The sequence below is a fragment of the Rattus norvegicus genome, chromosome 16, assembly GCF_036323735.1.
Source record: "Rattus norvegicus strain BN/NHsdMcwi chromosome 16, GRCr8, whole genome shotgun sequence".
In the NCBI taxonomy this organism is placed as follows: Eukaryota; Metazoa; Chordata; class Mammalia; order Rodentia; family Muridae; genus Rattus; species Rattus norvegicus.
In genome coordinates, this window is record NC_086034.1 from 7,462,949 (window position 1) to 7,485,090 (window position 22,142).

General features: G+C 41.1%; 1 protein-coding gene across 6 annotated transcripts in view; it reads left to right on the plus strand.

The window, feature by feature from the left end:
- Positions 1–22,142, plus strand: part of Parg (poly (ADP-ribose) glycohydrolase) — a 107,890-nt gene that overhangs the window by 20,253 nt on the left and 65,495 nt on the right. The window contains exon 8 of one of the 6 annotated variants that reach the window (XM_039094863.2): positions 1,322–21,846. The exons of the other annotated variants lie outside the window; for them this stretch is intronic. Coding sequence (XP_038950791.1) covers positions 1,322–1,327 — 6 coding nt within the window. The 3' untranslated portion in view covers positions 1,328–21,846. Of the gene's footprint in view, positions 1–1,321; positions 21,847–22,142 lie in introns of those variants that run through there. 6 annotated transcript variants of the gene reach the window in all.

Genomic DNA, 22,142 nt, shown 5'->3' on the forward strand with positions numbered 1-22,142 from the left:
ACACTGTAAATGTTTGTGGTTGTGGCTTCAGCTGTGACCAAGTGGACGGATTGGTTTGCAGAGTTATCAATCAATACAGGAGAATATTAGATGAAAACTGCTTTAAATTAGCTGAGTGAAATGTTTGTGATTTCTCTCATTAATCCCTCCCCAAACCCACAGCACCCTCAGATAGGATGAACTCTGAGCTGATGACATTTCTGGCTTTCTGTCAGTTCATTTCCTGTGCCATTAGTAGACTCTTAGGAGTCTGTTCTTTAGGACTTGTGCTGGTGATTCAGTGATCAGAGACTATTGTGTCGGGTGTTAGACGGGAATACTATTTCAAACTTCAGGTTGGCGCTGCTGCCCGGGAATCGTCCTGAAATAGGAAGGTGCGGTTGACACAGTAGACAGTGCGCCGCTATCTCTCTGTCCAGAGTGTGTGATGAGCACACATCTGTAGGACTGCAGGTTGCTTTCAGGTTCACTGTGTATCTGGATCATGAAGTCCTCGTTAAAACACAGAATGTTGCTCACTGACCTCCCTGTGGCTCCCACTTAGAAAGTTTGCCTATGTGTATGTGGTTCCAGAGGTCCCGTTAGCACCACTGACAGCTCTGTAGTCTTAGACACATGTAGTCTTTTACATGAACAGTTCAGATAGCCACTTTGATTTCTGTATAGAAATGTTTTAAGGATTTAAGCCAAGCGTCAAATATCTGAAGTCACTCTTCAGGTTATAGAATGCTAATTCAGTGTTGTTTCTAAAAATGATTCTGTCGAGGTTGGAGAGATGGCTCAGCGGTTAAGAGCACTTAACCCTAGCTCTTCTAGAGGTCCTGAGTTCAAATCCCAGCAACCACATGGTGGCTCACAACCATCTGTAATGGGATCCGATGCCCCCCTCTTCTGGTGTGTCTGAAGACAGCTACAGTATACTCACATACATAAAATAAATAAATCTTAAAAACAATGATTCTGTCCTAGGCACATTGAATGAGGATTTTTAATGTTAATACTTAAGAATGAACAAATAAATATGTTGCTGTCTAAACTTTACATCATTGGCTATTTTTTTAGAATAAATTCCTAGCAATATAATTATTGGAGTCAAATATATTATGACTTAATGTGAAATGTCTGCAAAGACTGATTTTAAACACTTGGTTTCTAGCTGATGGGCTCTGTTTTGAGAGGTTGTGGAACTTTTGGGTGTGGAGACACAACTATGTCCATTCTTAGCCCTGCCTTCTCTACCATGAGGGACAGTAAATACCCTGGGAAACCACAAGTCAAACTAAATCTCTTAAATTGTGTCTTGCTGTGTGTTCCACTGCAGTGCTGAGAAAAGTGATGAATGGAGAACACTGGTTAGCACTGAGAATGGTGTCACTGGTGCTGTAAACCAGACTGCGTGGTTCAGAGGCCTTCGGAGTCATCCTTTGTAGAAGAAGTGAAAACAGGTTTGAAGCGGTGGGCAAGAGAAGCCTTCACGTGCTGTGAGAACGGCTCTAATGGAGCAGTAGTCGTAGTGCAAAGACCTCAGTGCTGGTAGAAGTGCAGACTGGAAAAGCTTGTAATGGGGTGGCAGGGAAAGCAGGGGGCCTGGCCTAGAGAAGCTGTTTGTTAGATTCGGGCAAAGCATATGACCACTTTCTGTTGTGCCCTGAAAACTAAGTGATGCAATTCAAAGGAATGGGTAAGGAAATCTCAGGCATAGCATTCAGGCCGTGGTGTAGTTGTTATTGCTCAATGTTTTTAGTGAGGGTGTAATGAAAATTTAAAGCAAAATATGCAGCAGAGAGATGTGAAATATGTAGGAAAAGAGTGACTTGGGTTAAAGTTGTAATGTAAAGGGGGGTAATGTTAAAGAGTCTATATTATTTAAGTTTTAGTATAATTAAGGATGATTCATACTGGGACAATAGAAAAGGTGCCTTGAGGGGAAGACCCCAGCTGCTGATGCTTCAGCTTGTTTAAATGCAAATTCATTTCAAAGGAAAATTCCTGAACAAAGAGAACGTTCTGGCTGTCCTGCTTGAGCAGGACTCCCTAGGGCCATATTTTCTTAGGTCCCCAGAGGGAAGTCTTCAGATACTACTGCTGCTTCTGGTAGAAAAGGGGCCAGGCTACTTCTTAGCTGGTAGCACAACTTAGTGTGTTGTACATGGAGCTACTTTTACAGGCATGCAGGATGCAGAAACTAGACTGTGGAGCAACGATCCACGAAGGACCCAGAAGACCTGTTGAGCCAACAGCAGGTCGCAGTCATAGTTTCTGTTTGGAGGTCCTGAACAGCCTGTGTGTAAAGCTGTGAAGCAAAGCCCAGGCTGTAGTAGAGCTGAGTTGTAGATGCCAGAGATGAGGGGGCATCCACTTAGAAAAGCTGTCGGCACTGAGTGTTTCCAGAGGTGTCAGAGTCAGCGCCTGGGCCCTGGTAGCGCTGACAGCCCAGACACGGCCACCCATCTTCAGTAGGCTACTAGTAAAAAGCAAAGAAAGGAGGTATATTCAGCAAAGCCACATCAGGAAGAGAAACTGATAGAAGTCCAGTGACTTTTTGTCCCTTAAGTACATCTTCAGAGGCCTGATATGAGGTTTTGGTTTAAGTAGAGGTCAAGCAATCCGGCTTGAGGAGTGGTGCCATCATCACTGACCCATCATTCTGTTGGCTCAGGTAGCTCTTGAAAGGTAGTCAGTCCCTCAAGTCAGAACTGTGGGATCTGGCTAACAAGTTCTTCCCAGACGACACTGGGCTTCAACTTTTTTCTTTCCCCTACTATGAGAGTCTTTGGAAAGGTCCAAATTCCTTGCAGATTATTATTTCAATAGTTTCATAGCCAAAGGAATGGTCGAGGCATAGCTGTCTCTTTAGAATATGTTCATTATTCTGCCCTAGAGGCATTACAAGTGGAATACCCCAGCAGAGAAGCCATATATGTATGCTACAGGTGTCAGAGCTAGAGGGGCATGAGGCACAGGTAATGTCAGTATGAATCCCAGGTCCCGGATGTGAGCTCAAGGGTCTGGCGTTTGCCCTCTCAGGTGTTCGTCTTCCGTTGTCGTGACGGGATTGTTTATTCTGTGTCGTTGTGTGTTGGAAATGTGTAGCTTCCTTGGATTTGCAGGAGCTTACAGTGAGGAGGTTGCCTTCACTTTTCAGAAGAGACTTCGAGTTTGGAGTTTTGAATAATGTTGAAACTGAAAGACTGTGGGGAACTTTGAAGTTGAACTAAATACGTTTTGCATTATGAGCTGGCCATGAGCTTATGGGGACCAAGGGCAGAATACTGTATTTAAATGTGGAATTCTCCACAGGCTCAAGTGTTTAGCACCCGTATCCCCAGCTTGTGGCTGTGTGGGGAGGGGTGTGGAAGCTGTTTGCGATTGGGCCGAGCTAGCACACGTAGGGCCATGAAGGTACGCCTGAGCCTTTGTCTTTCCCAGTCTCACATCCCCAGTGTCCCAGCCATCGATCGGCTGCTCCATGTTACCTATACGATGGACTTGATCTTCTCAAACTATATGCCGAAATAAACCCATTTTCTCTTGTGTTTCTTGTCCCAGTTCTAAGAAAAGCAACTAATGTAAAGATTATATGAATTTTGAAGACATAGATAATAACGCCAGTTTCTGTTCCCAGAAGGCAGTTCTGGATTCTAGTTCTCGGCACAGCATGCGAGAAGCCTCCTCACCATGCCTTTCTGGGGGTATTTATTGTCACAGTATGAATGCGTATATAACCATTCTATACAATATCTTTAGGGAAGGGCAGAATGTGTTTCTTGAGTTGCTTCCTGACACACAGCACCTAAAGGTTTTTGATATATTACTAAGAAAAGTAAATTATAGGTAGGACAGAGATTTATCAGAGATAATGATACAGTATAATATGAGACTTCTGATTTAAGTGACCTGAGTTCTCAGACTCTGAATACTTTTAATGATGGGATTTATAATTAGATTATGAGATTTACAACTTGCCTTTAAAAGTTTGAAATTTTTCTATGTACATATCATATACATCCTACAATTTTCATAGATGTAAAGAAATTCTTCAGTTGCTTTCAAGGATAGAAGTAAAAGAAACTTATACTATTTATTGAAGACCTTTCTATGTAAAAAGGAATCACTGTTTATTGATCCCCTACTTTTTTGAAATTTAAATAGAAATTGGATAAATTTAGAGAGGAAACTAGGTTTTGAGATATGTACTTGAAATGGACAAGTCTGTTTGAATTAGGTGAATAGTAACTATTTACTGGATATAGGAAAGATTATTAGAGTCCAAAGCGTGTCTACTTCTGTTGTGAGGATGTTTATGCCCTAAACTTTCGTATGTAATGCATTGTAGTATACAAGGTAAAGAACTGATTGTCAGTTTTATCATTAGAGAGGGACATTGAACGTCCATAGATGAATGTAGTAATTAGGCAGCATAGCAGACGAAATGGTCTATAGGGCCCAGTATGCCATGGGAGGACAGAAGAATTGATTTCGGGGTCATTGGGCAAACATATAGATGACGTAGCCCTTGGTTAGTTGGGAGTGTAAAGGAAACAGACACATGTGCTGTTGAATAACCAAGTGATTGTGTGCTGTAGTCTTTGCCTATGTGAAGGGCCTTCCTATTGGATACTTATGCATTTACATTTCACATGTTATCCCCTTTCCCGTTCCCCCCTCTCCCTTCCCCTGTCCCCCTGCTTCTATGAGGATGTTCCCCCTCCCTCCCACCTCAACACCCTGCATTCCCCTACACTGGGGAAAAGAGCCTTCACGGGACCAAGGGCTTCTCCTTCTACTGATGCCAGTCAAAGCCATCCTCTGCCACATATGCAGCTGGAGCCATGGGTCCCCCCATGTGTACTCTTTGGTTGGTGGTTTAATCCCTGGGAGCTCAGATGGTCTGGTTGGTTGATATTGTTCTTCCTATGGGGTTTTAAACCCCTTCAGCTCCTTTAGTCCTTTCTCTAACTCCTCCATTGAGGTCCCTGTGCTCAGTCCAATGGTTGGCTGCAAGCATCCTCATCTGTATCAGTGAGGCTCTGGCAGAGCCTCTCAGGAGACATCCATATCAGGCTCCTGTCAGCAAAGCACTTCTTGGCATCAGCAATAGTGACTGGGTTTGGTGGCTGCATATGGGATGGATCCCCAGGTGGGAGTCTCTTGATAACCTTTCCTTCAGTCTCTGCTCCATTCATTGTCCCTGTATTACCTCCTGTGAGTATTTTATTTCTCCTTCTAAGAAGAACTGATGCACCCCTAGTTTGGTCTTCTTGAGCTTCACATGGTCTGTGGATTGTATCATGGGTATTCCAAGCTTTTGGGCTAATCCACTTATCAGTGAATTCATACCATGTGTGTTCTTTTGTAATTGGGTTACTTCACTCAGGATGATATTTTCTAGTTTCATCCATTTTCCTAAGAATTTCATGAAGTCATTGTTTTTAATAACTGAGTAGTAGTACTCCATTGTGTAGATGTACCACATTTTCTGTATCCATTCCTATGTTGAAGGGCATCTGGGTTCTTTCCAGCTTCTGGCTATTATAAATAAGGCTGCTATGAACATAGTGGAGCATGTGTCCTTGTTATTTGTTGGAGCATCTTTTGGGTATCTGCCTAGGAGTGGTATAGCTGGGTCCTCAGGTAGTACAATGTCCAGTTTTCTGAGGAACCTCCAGATTTCCAGAGTAGTTGTAGCAGCTGGGAATCCCACCAGCAATGGAGAAGTGTTCCTCTTTTTCCACATCCAGGCCAGCATCTGCTGTTACCTGAGTTTTTGATCTTAGCCATTCTGACTGGTGTGAGGTGGAATCTCAGGGTTGTTTTGATTTTCATTTCCCTGATGACATTTTTTTAGGTGCTTCTCGGCCATTCGATATTCCTCAGCTGAGAATTCTTTGTTTAGCTCTGTACCCAATTTTTCATTAGGATTATTTGGTTCTCTGGAGTCTAACTTCTTGTGTTCTTTGTATATATTAAGTATTATTGGATGTAGGATTGGTAAAGATCTTTTCCCAATCTGTTGGTTGCTGTTTTGTCCTATTGACAGTATCCTTTGCCGTACAGTTTTATGATTTGTTATTCATGGTCTTTCTTTAAATCACATAAAGACAAAGCCTCTTAGAACAGCTTGGTTCTTGGGAGAATAGCACTTTCACTTTGGATGGCGGCATCTCATGGGGTCCTGGATTGAATACAAGAGAGAAGACAGACTAAGCAGCAACATCCATCATTCTCTGTGTTTTTACTGTGGCTGCAGGACAGCCATGTGTCAGACTGTTGCCCTGATTTGCTTCTTCATCATGATGGACAACTGAACTGTGAGCCGAAGTAAGCTCTTCTCCCTTAAGTTGCTTTTGTACGGTATTTGTTACAACAACAAGACAGGTAAAAGAGGAAATGGTACAGATATATGGGAGCTGTTGCTGTGATAACCTGGACAGTGTGGATCTTGGACCATTGGACCTGATTTGCAGGAGAAATGAGAAAGAGTTTGGAACTTTGGCTGGAAAAGCCCTTGACTACTGTAAGCAGACCTCTGGTCATTCTCTTGGCAGCTTTGGAGACAAGAGCATTGTGAAAAGTGTGGGTGTGGCTCATAAAGTTTCAGCAGGAAACAAAGAATATTCTAGGTGGGTTAGAGAACAGTGGGTGGTGTCAGATGAGTCTGGCCATGTTCTTCCTGAATCCTGAGAGGTGGGGTGAGGCTGAATTTGTTTGGCAAAGAAAATTTGAAGACAGGATAGACTTCAGGTTAGTCTTAGCCAGGTCTCTGAGAGAGTAAAAAGTAGTTCAGAAAGATAAGAAAAGTACAAAGTTTGGCCAGTAAAGGAAGTTTAACTTTTGGACAAGGAGAGTACAGCTGAAGATGATCTGTAATTGTTAAGAAGATAAGCTTCTTTAAAGAGGACCCTGGGACAGGAAATGTGTCCCAGGGACAAGACTTTACCCACCAAAGGCTCTAACATGATAAATGCAAATCCATTGTCTCTGAAGTTACTGGATTTAAAAACAAAACAAAACAAAATAACAACAAAACCCCAAAAAAACAACTAGGGAAGTATTAATTACCCCAGAGTCAGCACACAGAAGTTAATGCAGCAGTGTTCCAATGGCCAGGCTTCCTCGTAAGATAACAGCAGAACTTGGCAGCCATTGTCTTCTCAGTACTAGTTTTCTAAGCATGAAATATGTAAGATTTGGGTAAGAAGAGCAGAGGTTCGTGGAGTTCTTCTGGGCCACAGTTCCAGAGAACTTCTGAGGCCAGGCAATGAGTGGCAAGGTAGGAGGAGTTTTCATTTTTTTTTTTTTTTTTTGGTTCTTTTTTTTTTCGGAGCTGGGGACCGAACCCAGGGCCTTGTGCTTCCTAGGCAAGCGCTCTACCACTGAGCTAAATCCCCAACCCGGAGGAGTTTTCTAGAAGCCAGAAGAGGCATGGAATTCCCCTGGAACTGGAGTTGGAGAGGATTGTGGGTGCTAGGAAATAAGAATAGGTTCTCTGTAAAAGCAGCAAGAACCCTTAACCCTGGGACAGGAGGGAGATAAGTCTCTTCAGCCTTTTCCTAAGGCTCTTATATATATTTGTGCATATGCTTACATACATTACCCAGTTTTCATGTGTTTCATTTTTGAAACAGGGTCTCACTGTGTACTTTGGCTACCCTAGAACTCACTACATAGACCAGGCTGGCCTCCAACTCGCAGAGATCCACCTGTCTCTGCCTGAGTGCTGAGATTAAAGACCTGTGCCACTACACCAGGCTTTACATTACCCATTTTACATTAAAGTTTGCAAATGGTATGAGTAATGGACTCAGCTTTATTATACTCTAAATAAAAGATATTTACTGTGCTATATGTGCATGCAGGGACATTTCTACAGACACGTAAAATGAGGAGGTTAGAGAATGACTGTTCACAGTCAGTTCTCTTCCACCATGTGAGTTCCAGGAATGGAGCCCAGTCATTAAGCTTTTGAAAACTTCCTTTATCTGCTAAGCTGTCTTGCTAGCTGTCAGTTTAGTTTCTATGTGAACATCAATTTCTAGTTAATTTTCATGTATTTATTGTAAGAAGTAGGGGTCCAGTTTCACTGTTTTGATTGTGGCCGGTCACTTGTCCAAACACCATTTGTTAGAAACATGTTCTCTATTTGGCTTGGTGCTCTTCTGAAAACCTCAGGTCCTGTACTGTAGAAGTTTAGCCTAGGTTTGGTTATCCTACCTTTGTAGTGAGACAGGAAGTGTGTGTCTTCTAAATTGGTTCTTTCTGCTGTTTATTTAGATCGATGGATCTTTTGCATTTGAATAGGAATTTTAGGATTAGTTTGTTAATTTATACAAAAAGCAAGGTTCCGGGGCATCTTTTATAATGATGTTTGAATCCAAATTAATTGTGCATTTTGAGTTAGTACCAGTAATTTCAGGGTTACTTTATTGAGCTTTTGACCCTTGACAGCCATAAAGTAATAGATTCCTTATCTATCCCTCTGACAGGAAATTGGATATCTTGGTATCCTTGAATCTTAATGAGTCTGCTTTTTTAAAGAGATTTAATTTCTGATGCATTGAAAGATTAATCAAATTGATAGAATATTTTCTTTGTCACTTAAGTTACTGAAAGTTCCGTTTGTATTTTTCTTGTAATTTTCTTGGCTTTAGATTTAGTGGTTCACGTCCTTAAACTGATATTAAATTTGATACCTTGAGATGGCAGTAAAACATCCCTTTGGTGCCTTTTTGACCTTGCTGGGTACTAATTATTTATTTCATCCTTTGGTTCTTTTTCTCCTTTCCTCTCTAATAAGAATGCTCAGCTAGGACTTCCCACTTTCTCTGGAGACCTTGCCCCTAGCGTGCACAAAAGGGTCAGGATGATATATATATATATATATATGGCAAGTTTGTGTAGATTTAGTGTAGATCGTAAATATAAGGTGATTACCTAGGTGCAGATGATGGTTTTATAGTTCTTTAGGGAAAGGATTAATTTCTGTTTTTATTTACCTTATCAACATGCAGAGGGTTAAAGGAACTTAAAACCAGATCAAATACTTAACTGTCTTACTGCATTCTTCAAGTCTTTGCCTGTGTGTATAATGTTTCAAATATTTATATTTGTCTGATATAGTTATGTGTCTATCTAAATTACATTTAGAATGTCTTATTGTATATTACAAATTTTATTATAGCTATATAGTTTTTAGTATTAGTGACTATACAGTAGTGCATCCAATTGATATTTTCTAAGCCAGTACAGTGTCACAGATTTGAGAATATCTGTACAAAGCATATCTAGAGACTTAGGATTTTGTTTTGTTTTTTTGTTTTGTTTTGTTTTGTTTTGTTCTGATAGAATAGCTATTCTATCATTGTTCTTATGGTTAACCAGTTAATTTAGATGTTTAATAAGTGTGTGTTTTCTTATCTGTCACATCTTGGGAGAATAATATAGACCTTTGTCCCACAGGGACAGTGCTGCCCAGGCCCTCAGTAGTTAGTGAGAAGTGCGTGTCAGACATTATCGGTGGTGGTAATGGAAAAGGAGTGCTTTTCTGCAAGGGGAATAATGTTTGGCTAGGTTTGAAATTATAAGTGAGTTATGTTTGTTTTGTAGTTTTTCTGTTAACCTGTATTTACATTCTGGAGTAGGGATGCTTTTCAATCTGAAGAATTGATTTTTGATTTTTTGATTTTTTAAAATTTATTTTTTAACTGATAAGAATTAAGAACTTTGGGGCTGGAGGGATGTCTCAGCTGTTAAGAGCACTGGCTGCTCTTCCAGAGGTCCTGAGTCAGTTCCCAGCAACCACATGGCGGCTCACAACCATCTGTAATGGGGTCTGATGCCCTCTTCTGGTGTGTCTGAAGACAGCTACAGTGTATTCATATATATAAAATAAATAAATCTTTAAAAAAGAAAAGAATTAAGACTCTTAAAAACTGTATTTATAGACACTAATGCGACATTGTAATACATGCTTATTCTGTAAAATATTTAAATCAAGTTAATGATTTAACTTGTAATGATTTCCTAAAGCATTTATCATTTCTTTATAGAGAAAACAGTGACTATCCTTACTTACAAGTTTTTGAACATTATGTTATCTTTGGTCACCTGTAATGCTGAGTGCCATGTCACTAAAGAGGACTATCCAGTGAAATGTAGCACTGTATTAACATTGATAATAAAGCATGATTCTTTGTTACTGTTAGTATCTGCAGACCTCTGTCTTTGTAACTCCCAGGGCCATAGTTCCGGTCCTGACACATGAGCATCTGTGTTGGAGTGGAAGCAAAGTATTGCTGAAGCCATCATTATTTTGTCAAGAGCCAGCAAAAAAATCCCAGACATCAATCTATTAATTTGTAATTTATAGTTATTATATTAGGCACCCCCTGTTGAAATTGCAGTTACTTAGTGGTTTTGAATCTTCAGGCTGGTGTTGGTCTTCCTTGCTGCCAGCTGTTAGAAGTGTGGGGAACAAATCATGTCTTTTATGGTCCTCCTGTGTGGCGTTCCACAAAATTAAATCCAAGCACTTCCATCATTTATATTCCAAATGGATCAATATTCTTACTCTTGGCATTTTTCACTGGAGATCTTAATGAAATGCCCTGTGTTAGTGAAGGCTCTCACTTTAATGCATTACAGAAGAGCTTTAAACGCTCCTTCTTTTAGCACCTGTGGCATTATTTCACTTCACTCTTAATGAGGAGCTTGAGTTCATGTTGCACGTTAAAGCCCGAGACTGAGGAGGAGCCTGGGTTTTATGTCTGAGGAGTCCCTTCTGCTTTCGGGGAGTAGATGGTGGCTGTGAAGTGGAATTATTCAGTGACTCCATACACATACCTTTTTAATTTAAATATTTCATACACTATATTTTAATCATGGTTTTCCTCCCTTCAGCTCCTCCCACATCCTTACTACTACTTATCCAACTTGATGCTCTTTCTCTTTTTCTCAAAAACACAAAAATCAAAACATACAAGGAAGAAGCTAACAATAACAATAACAATAACAATAACAAAAAACATGCCAAAATGGAACAGAGGCTTTAATGAGAGATACTGTGGGCTTGTTTTGATACACATACAGTTTATGAGTATATATTTGAGAAAGAGCCTAAAGTTGGTTTATGTGACAAACTTTTTTTTCAGTAACTGGGCTAGCTGTAAAAAGTAATACTAAAGATTTAGTAAGTAGTTTTATTTTCCATTCCACCTTTCATTTTATACTTGAGATAAGAAGATGTATACATTTTATTTTTCTCATTTCTTCACTTTGTTGATTTTTTTTTTTATAAAGTTCATAAGCAACAGATGCCGTTTTTTGGAGACAGGGGTAGAGCAGTAGGAGCGCAGATAAGGAAAGAGTGAGAAACTTTAAAGCAAACCTACATTGTTTGCTGTGCAGTGTAGACTTGCGATGCACTCTCTCTCGGAAACTATGGTTTCCTCTGGTAAATATAGCAAAGCCTGTACCTCAGTTGAACATACAAAATTATCTTTATTGCAGGCTAGAAACTGTATGTATGTGGGGGACTGCAGAGATAGCTCAGCAGTTGAGAGCATTTGTTACTCTTCGAGAACACTGGATTTCTGTTGCCAGCGGTTCACAGCTGCCTGTCACTGTAGGTTCAGCAGACTCTGACACCGTTCTCTGGCCTGTGGGTACCTACATGCATGTACATGCACACACAGACAAATACATAAATATAGATTAAAACATTTAGGGCTGGAGAGATGGCTCAGAGGTTAAGAGCACTGTCTGCTCTTCCAGAGGTTATGAGTTCAATTCCCAGCAACCACATGGTGGCTCACAACCATCTGTAATGAGGTCTGGTGCCCTCTTCTGGCCTGCACATGTACATGCAGGTGGAACGCTGTGTACATAATAAATAAATCTTAAAAAAAAAAAACATTTAAAAAAGGGAAAAGAATCTGTGCAGTTTTTGCTTTTGTTATAATTCTAAAAATACCAAACGTGTTTGTTGCACAGTTGGCTGTTGTCCTGTGAGTTGTTGGGGAAGGGCTATTACAGACTCTTCCCTGTCAGAAAGACTGTAAACCTCTCTTACTTAGTTGCTGCTTACTTTAAACAGTAGATAGGGTTATACTTATGCAGATTGATGGAATACATTGTATGGCTAGCTTATCCTTTTGTTCTGAGTTTTAAAATTTAAATTTGAAGCTTGTAAAGCAGGCCCACACAATGTGTTGTCTCCTGAGTTGAAGTGTGTGTTGTTATGCTTACACCTCAGTAAGACTTTTAAAGGTTTGTGATTACGAGATGCTCACAGTTATGATGGACCAGCAAGGTCTGCCGACACCCAGAAAAGCAGCATAGCTGGTAGTAAAGGAGGTTAACAAAGTTCTCACATGGGAAAATTAATGTCCTTAAGTTTTTCGGTTATTGATTCTTCATGAATTCATATCACACACTCCAATCTACACTTCTTTTACTTGCAAATGAGTCATTGATCTGGTTTGAGGCCTCTGGCTTGTGCTATAATGTTTATACTGAATCCTCACTGGGACTCCTCTCTGATATCCTGTTGCTGTCCTCTGTCTTGGGGATTCTATAGCTTTGGATCTGCAGGACCCGTGCCTTCTTGTACTTTAGCAGTTCATACATGGAGTAGGTGTTGGGGCCAGCTCAAAGGCCCTAGATCTGGGCCTGGGGGCTAGCTGGGTTTGTCAGCCCTCCGTCTCTCTTATCACATGCACACCACCAGGGCCAGCTCTCCAGCACTGCCCCTGCTAACTTACCCAATGCCGAAGCTGGCAAGGTAAGGGCCCAGCTCTTCTACTCTCATGCCCTTGGCGTTAAGCTCACCCGTGCTCATGCTACCATAGCCAGCTGTACTGGGCTGCCTAGGTTGGTTGCAGGGCCCAGCTCTCCTGAGTGCTGCGGCCTGGGCAGGCAGGGCCAACCCAGCTGAGCTCTTGCCATCAGGGTCAGCTCACAGTCCCCCTCTCCCCATTCAGCTCTGCACAGGGGAGGTGTGGTTTCCACTCTCCGAAGTGCTGCAGCTGGTGAGGGGAAGGACCAACTATTGTAGATGGGACCAGTTCTGCACAGTCAGTGCACATCAACATGGTCCCAGGCAGTAGCCCAGACCAGGAACGTTCACATGGCCTTTGGCGGTAACATGGGCCACAGACATTGACACCAACCGCTGCTGCTGCATGGCCACTGATCCAGACCTCCTTTAGTGACAGCATGGGCCAGGGCTTCACCATGGCCTTAGGTGGAGGGGCCTCAGGTGGAGGGGCCTCAGGTGGAGGGGCCTCAGGTGGAGGGGCCTCAGGTGGAGGGACTCAGGTGGAGGGGCCTCAGGTGGAGGGGCCTCCGGTGGAGGGACTCAGGTGGAGGGGCCCTCAGGTAGAGGGACTCAGGTGGAGGGGCTCAGGTGGAGGGGCCTCAGGTGGAGGGGCTCAGGTGGAGGGGCAGGTTGTTCCTCTCCATTCTGTGTCTCCAGTTCCACCTTTCTTCACAGTGCTCACATCATTCAGCTTCTCTCTCCCGTCTCTCCACCATATACTTCCTCACTGTAGTGATTCCTGCTGTGAGTGGGCCAGGTGGCAGGTGGGCCTCTTAGTGTCATCCACTGGCCTTAAGTTTTAACACCTGAACCATGTGCTATGCTTAGAGAAAACTTGGCATAAATCAGTCATCATTAAACAGCCTAGAAGTCAGTAGTGAGAGCATATGTGTTACTGGAGCGTCAGTGTGCTTAGGCATCGCAGGGCTAGATTCCATAATAGAGCATGCTGTTGTGGGTAGGTCGACTCATGATGGTAACTATCATGACACATGTGACCACAGAGCCATGGTAAATGCCTAGAAACTTTTGTGTATTGAAGATACTTGCCCTGCCTCCTGGATGATTCTCTGTTAACATTTTACCGAATGCTAGTATCCTTTAAAATAGTTTGAAATAAACTAAACTAAGGCAGGTAGTTATGGTGACCACCATTTCAAACCCAAACAGACTTCTGTATCCAATAATCAGGAAGTATGCTGGCTTTCTCCATTGTAGCCCTTTGGTATTGTGGGTTTTCCTTTTATTCCTCCTCCCCTTCTCCTCTTCCTCTTCCTTTTTGGTACTATAGAAATGTTCTTTTGCTAATGAACACATACTTTGTAGCTTCTGATTTAGAATTATTAATAGATAATCTGTTTTCTCGGTCTGACTTGAACACTTAGAAACTGTAAATGTCCTTGCTCTATTTGACATGAAGAGCCTGGAGGAAATCCCTAATCAAATGAGAGCAGCCTTGGCTGTCTCATAAGGCTGCAGCTGATGTCTTTACCTCTGTAGCTTTCAAGCCTCTGACTTGGAGTGCAGTAGAAGTAGCCTTTTTGGACTTCTTCCCTTGGTGACTCAGAGTCTCTGGAATCAATAAGGTCTGCATTACTTTACAGCACAAGCTAATTTAATTCATGAGCACTGTAGAAGCCAAAAGGCATCTAATCAGAGTCACTAAAATATTAAAGCAGATAAATTATAACTCTTAGGTTTACATGGACTGTGTCATGTTCCATCATCACTTCTACACTGGCTTCATGTGCATTTCCTGTATTGGGAGTGTGGGTGTAAGATCTGTATTCATGGTTCTTCCAAATGTAGTTCATATCCCTCCCATAGGATACATCGATACAATTGGAATGTGGCACTTGGCTTTGAAAGTCAGAAGCTCATTCTTAGGGGAGTTCTCCATGTTTGTCATTGATGAAGTTAGTTATCTTGTGACTGAAAAGTACTAGATTGTATTTATCACTTGGCACACAGCATGTCAGATATAATGATACTCAAAAGTGGAGATCGATTCAGTAGGGTTTCTTCTGTATTCTAATAACGAAATTAATCTAGTATACTCATGTCTTCTAGCTGGCATCTTTTCATTTTTTTATTTGAATTAAATAGTAAGTAGCCATTCCTTTTAAATACAGCTTTGGTATTGACATCATTATCCAGACGCCTACTCTGTTGTTAGAAGGGTGAAGATTCTGTGCTTTAATCTCACTCTAGACTTACATCTCTCATTATGATCGAGCCTACTTTTTCTTTTTTTAGATTTTGGCATTTTATGTACCCATTTTGATGTGAGGCCTTAATTCCTATTAAATTAACTTGCATTTAATACTGTGTGTTGCAACCCATTGAGACTCAGTCTTATGCATTCCCTTTTTAAGTGGAATGCTGTGGTTTCCGGCCTAGTTTGCCGTTGATTTCCTTTGATTATAAGAAGACTACTATGAAATGACATTTTTTAAAGCAAGAACCATTTCCAGTGTAGTAAAATATGGAGTATTTTCAGAGCCATGGGAAGAGCAGCTTAAAAACAAACAAAAGGCACCTTCTTCTGGCAGTGGAACATTGGATCTGTTCAGGCTCTGTCATACACAGCCCTTCCTTGGCAGTTGATTCCTGTCTTCCCATAAGAGAGATTTTCTTTCGTATATGCCTGTTGCATACAAATCACAGAACATTCCAGGTTCAGTCTAAGATTTGCATCTGCTGGGAGATATTCCTTATACTTGCTTTCTTTGATGGGACATTCTCTGTGGCTATCTGATGGAGACATCTCCTTATTTTTGAGAGCTTTACTTTGTATGGTATAAAGTATATCCTTTTCCTCTGATAATTCTCACAACTATGCCATAACTAGATGTTGTTAAAGCATTTCTGTTTTAAGTGAAGGACTGAAAAACCAAAGCATAGAGGGTTTTGTTGGTGGAGGTACTGGTTTTATCTTGTTTTTAGAGGCAGGGTCACATTGTGTGTCCCTGGCTAGCCTAGAGCTCACTGTGTAGACCAGACTGGCTTTAAACTCACAGAGATCTGTCTACCTCTGCCCCCAAGTGCTGGGATTAAAGGCATGCTCCACCATGCCTGGCTTAGAGAGTTGAAGCTACATAGAGTTAGAATTTGTTCATCAGTTTAGCTGCCCTCAGCCCCTAGTTCCTGCCAGCTGTTCATTCCCTCATCTTGTCAGATGCTGTGGTTGTCCTTCCTGAGGTTCCTGATGCTCAGCCTTGTTTTTATTGCGCTGTCTCATCCATATTGTTAGGCTCAGTTGGGATCCTGTGGTCGTTGCTGGGCTGTGCTCTTCAATGTTGCCTCTGTGCACCTCTATGGCATCATTTCCTATCCCTCACCTCAGGGTCTAAAACCCTCATTGTGGTTCTCTGGTAAGCTGTTTGCTTCTCTCCTTTCATCCTGAAGGCTCAGTTCTGATTTGGTGTCTCTTCTATTCTCTCAGCCTCTTCTGAAAGCTCTGTCTTCCCTCCCTGCACTTGCTTTATTTCTCATGTTCTGTATGAAAATATCTCTATTTCTCCCGAGACTAAGCTTCGCCCAGACTGGACTGGTGTTTTATAATTCATGACTCCAGCAATGTAAGTGTGAGCTTTGAGCCACAATTTCTAAGACATTTCAAAATAATTGTATAAGGTGACAGTTGACCTCAGATTGACAGCTAGAAGAGAAAAGAGGGGGAGTCAGTAGATATGACCCTTACGATTGTTGAATACATGTTTTTGTACTGTTTGTTTATTTACAAAGCTCACCTTGATTGCCTAGACATAGTAGATGAGCAGTGACTTCTGTAATTGAGCATTTTTACCACAGCTTGAATTTTTCTAGATGATATATTACTTGAGGTAATCGTGTTTCAAAGTAGAATTTAATGAATTTGAAATATTTTATTTAGTAGTGTTTGTCTTAAGGGCTAATGGATTTTTTTCTTCTAAATAATCTGCCACTAGGGGCGCCCTCAAATCTTTTGAGAATTAGGTTTGTTTCAGCTTTAATTAAAGATAAATTCATATTGAGTTTTGTTTATTAATACTAGGTTATTAAGAATGAAGCACTTTAAACATGTATGTACAGTTCTTGATTTGTATGCAACTCTTCATTGCATTATAATTTTGGTAAACTGTCATTGAATTCTCTTGAACATTAAAAGTTGAAAAGTATTTTCAACGTATTTTTTAGAGTGCAAAAACGTTTAAAAGTACCAACTATGCAGTTTATTGTTAACATGAAAAATAGTGATTATTCAGTAAATACTATGTAGAGAAGACCTTTGTATTTTATGAAGCTGCAAAGGTCTTCATGTGTAATGAATTGAGTCTTAGAAATAGTGTGACTTTTTGATTAAAGTCCTTTTTTGTCTCAAGAACTGGAATGGAGGTATTTTTTCTAAGAATATTCCCAGATTGGTTGTTAATTATTTGAAATTAGAATACATATGGTAAAATTTGTTCTATTCATACAAGTCTTGCACTTTAAGAATTTTAAGTCCTTGATGGCTTATTTCCTAAGGCAAGAAATTAATTCCAATGAAAAACTCATTAAAAGCAGATGTGTTTAGGGAGCAGCTGTGATTGGGGCTTTAGTGGGGTCTGAAAGCAAATCTTTCTCCCCTTGTTTCTCCTTCCTCCTTTTGTCTCGGCAAATGAGTTTATTGGTCTGAGTGGAGGCTGGTCTGAGTCTTGTTGCATGCTGAGTGCTTTTGTGAGGCTCGAATTGTACCTCTTCCGGGACCTCTTGAATGAGATTCACAGAGGTGGTGATCAATGCAAAAGCAAGAGGAGTTTAATCATTCCGACGTGTTGGGGTTCTCCCACTTCAGGACCATCTCCTGAGCAGACTCACAACAGGGAGTTATAAACCTTGAAAACAGTTGGGGCAGAATTCAAACAGTGGTAACCGAGCAGGGCAGTATGTGCATTTGGTGGAGGGAAACAACTCAGTGTACTGTTCAAGACTTTCCCAAGGGGGTGGAGGGTGTCCATTGAAAGCCACAGGTAGGTTTATGTGACAGTTTGACTTGGAACTAAACTAGCTTTTTTCTTCCTGGAAGGTAGGGGTCCTTGTGCTCAGAGGTTTGTGGTGGAAATTTTCCCACTGACCCCAGATTGGCCCCAACTCTGGCCCTTTCACTTTGTCCAGCAACTTGAGTGTGGTCTGACACTATTTTTGTGAGACTTTGTATAAGCATCTATTCACTCCAGGTAGGGACCCAAAAGTAAAGTAGATCAAAGTACAGTTTGGTGAACAGTGGGTTTATTGGGGTTACTGACAGGAACAGAAGTGACTAAAAAGCAGAAACATCACCAAAAGTCCTCCTTAGCTTGGGTGACCATTCACAAAAGTTGGAAATCCGGAGTAAACTGCACAACTTCTAGGTAGCTGAACAGGTTGGTGAATATCTCTTCTAGGCAGCTCAGGTGGTCTGTCCACTCTCGGCAGCTGGGGCTGATCTGAGAGAACACTCTTCTCAGCAGTCCTCTCTGTTTATATAAGTTTAGGGGAGAGAGGAGCCTTAGTCAGGCTGGTCAGTTTCAGGAACTTACTGAAGTTATTGGACTGTATATTTACTTCCTGGGTTTAATGAGCTTCCTCCAAAATAGGATGTGTCTTCTGGCAAGAAATAGCTGTACAGAACTGGCTCTCTGAGTAGACTCCAAAGGGCAAGAAACACATACCATTATGGCTTTGAGGACCAAGTTCAACTGTCTGACTTTCCATCCAGAAGATGCCATTTGAATCGTTTGATGAAGACTCTTTGGAAGCAAAAGAGCAGTTACATAAGTTGTAGGTGGATAGCTGCATGCGTTACAAAAAGCACATGGTTGAAATTGCCAGGATAAAGTTAGTACAGACCCAAAGTGTTCTCCACTACGTAGTAGAAACCACTGCCTGTTTTGTAGGCCCTGAAGGCAAGAACCCTGACTGACATGCATGTAGAGGACACTGGGACTGTTAGAGCTAAACCTGCCCTTTCTTAAAAAAAGGAATTGGTGAGCATGGCCTGAAGGCTGACTCCTTTTTTGTGTTTGCAAAGATTTTTAGGGATGGTGGACAAAACCTCGGCAGTTAGCAATCTTGGAGATATAATCCACCCACAAACCAACTTGACTCTAGGAAAGATGTCCCTCACATTCGGTCTGCGTTCCATTTCCTCTAGTAGTACTCACACAATTAAGAGACTCCTTGAGCCCAGAAGGAAAAAGCTGCCTTCTGATGAAATCTACGGAAGAGCTGCCTGTTTTTATGTCCCAGAGCAGCACAGCCGTCTGAGTATGAACTTGTCCCTAGTTTCTTGGCAGTGTCGTGACGCCATCTGTGTTTCTATACTGTGTGTTAAGTTGGGCTTTTAACGCTTTTGCCACTCCCCTTTTCTTTTTTGAATTCAGTACATAGTTTTGATGGGATGTGGTTTTCGAAACCCCTTTGGGGAGGCTGGTATATGAGTTACATCTAGTTGTGCAGCTGATTTTTTGTAGTTATTACTGTCTTGCTAATAGGGTTGACAAGATCTCTTGCTTTCCCCAGAGGTCCTTCTCTTCACTTTCTATAATTCTGTCTTAGAGTTCCTATTGCCATGAAGAAAAACCACTATCAAAGCAACTTGGGGAAGAAAGGGTTTATTTAACTTACAATTCCACATCACTGTTCATCATCATAGGAAGTTGGAACAGGAACTAAAGCAAGGCAGGAACCTGGAGGCAGGGGCAATGGAGGCTGCTGTTTTCTGGCTTGCCCCTCATGGCTTGCCCAGCCTGCTTTCTTATAGAACCCAGGATCACCAGCCCAGGGATGGCACCACCCACAATGGTCTGGGCCCTCCCCCATAAAACACTGATTAAGAAAATGCTCTGGAGCCAGGTATCTTGGGGACATTTTCTCAGTGGAAGTTCCTTTCTTTCTAGCCTGTATCAAGTTGACATAAAACAAGTCGGCAGAAGATTCTGTCTGTGTTTAGGTTTTAGTGTTTTACACTCACAGTGTCTGGTAAATCACTGCTCTAAGCTGCACAGTAAGTCAGATGTAATAGTAGAGTAACGGTGCTAACAAAGATGAAGAGTTCAGATTAGAAGCAGATGCCTCATTGCCCACCAGGTCCCTCCCCATCCCTTACCCCCAGCCAGAAAGAAAGAATAGCATCTGAGCAGAGACCTGTCAGATCAATCTAAGGACAAATGGAGATTATGTCTGCTAAAAGATGAATATTTTAAAACTCAGAATCTCTTTTTTTTTCCTTTAGTGTGTATAATTTCAGATGCTTTAATGAGCTCTGTTTTTTATCAGTATTTTCCAGATTTGGGTCATGATACTAGGGAAACCATGTGTAGCTCATTAACTAGGGAAAAGAAGAATCAGAGAGTTGGGCTAGTTCTGTAGACAGCATTTGCTTTGTCTCTCCTGCAGACCCCTGAGGTCACTCGGCCTTCACAGCATCCACTCCCTGCCTTTGCATTTATTTGATAGCCCTTTGGATGCTATGAATAAAGTTTAAACCGTCTTATTTGGAGCCACAGATTAGTTAGCTGCTAATCTGTGAAGTTTACCTTCTTAAATATGAAAATATTAGACTGGATATTTCCTGAAAACCAGTTTATCTCCTGAAAACCAGTTGTACTGTATTAAAATTTAGAGAATGTTGTTATTGAAGCCATAATTGTGATGGGTGATACACATGAGAGATCACCCTGTGGCTGGCCTGTCAGCCTTTCATGAGCCTTCAGAAATTAAGGAGAGTGAGTAAGTTTGTTTTCTTGTAAGCTGTCACATTCCTCTCAAAGTGTCAGCCTGAATTGTACACAGATAAATGTTAGAAACATTCACCTTCTCTAGCTGATTTTTTTACTCTTACATAATTTAGTGATTTAATTTTTCTTTTTCCTCAAAGTTTAATTTTTCTGTACTTGGAAACATGCCTAAAGAATAAGTTAACGTGAAAGATCTTAGTAATTTTGACTTACTTTTTATTTTTGAATAGGAACTTGTCTCCTGAAGAGACTTGTAATAAATATGCTAGTGAAATTTTCAGTAGGCTTAAGATACATTATAGAAGACTGAGCCCCTAAACGGTTCAGCCACCTTTTAAGAGCCTACTGTAGTAATTTTTCTAGGCGTAGAGACTAGACAGCAACAGAAAGGAGAATGAGCTTTGTCAAATAATCTGAGAGAGACAGATGGCTGTTAAAGTATTCTTATTAGCACTGTTACACAAGAACCTCACTGTTCCGGAAATGGTGAATCAGCCATTCATTTTGTCTTAAAGGAACTTCTAGTAAGCGATAGGAAGGGAGCCCATAAATAATAGCACGCAGCACAAAATTTTAAGGCTCTCTCTCTCTTTTTTAATCACAGAAAAATTGTGTGAGAGAACTAGAAAGGAAAAATGGATGGACTTTGAAACAATTATTATTTGAACAAGATAGCAAGAAAATTGTTCAGGAATTAAGGAAAGACAATACAGTCACGGAAGTATAAGTAGGTGATGTGGAAGACTGAATACTTGAGCTGCTAAGTATGTAAAATGCACAGGAAAGTGGATATGTATCTGTGTGGATATCAGCTTTTATGATATGCTAAATAAGACCAGAAAAGCATCAAGGTCAAGGTAGACTAAATATTTTAATATTTAGGTAGGCATCAAAAGCATAATTATCTAATATCGATATTTAATATTATTTAGATGCATAAATATCTTAAATTACAGAGTTTGTACTGTATTGAAAAGATGATGAAAATCATTGAAAGCTTTAGGGCAGAAGGGACACATCAGGGTGTACTTGGGCAGAAACCAAAGGGAATTGAGCAGCGGGACATAGTTACATCATGTAGCGTTCCTGTTAGGAGTGGATGAGGGCCTGAGTCAGAGGAGCTTAGTAGTTGAGGAAAGGAGGGAGAGAGGGAAGGAAGGAGAGAAAGGGAGGGAGGGAGAGAGCAAGAGAGAGAGAGAGAGAGAGCAAGCATATGAATACCAGTGGTCCTGCTGGATCAGTCAGTAGGACTCAGGTTTACTCATGTGGAGATATTGTTTTTGCTTTTAAGAGAAAGAGGCTTCAAAATAAGTATGCATCACTGGTTCACTACCTAATATACTTTGAATTTGTGCACGGAGCTGTGGAGCTATGGTATCCATCAAACACTATTATATTAGAACCTTCATAACTGGGAATTGAGCAGAGCCATGGATTGTCCGTGTTACAGATAAAGAAAGGAAGGATTTAGGGGTTTTCTGTATTAGAGAATATATGTGCATCTGGCTCTATAGCTAGTTTTCAAGTTTCTAAGTTAGCATTCCATTCTCTAAAATACTCTTCATTGTGATCTGGAAGAAACC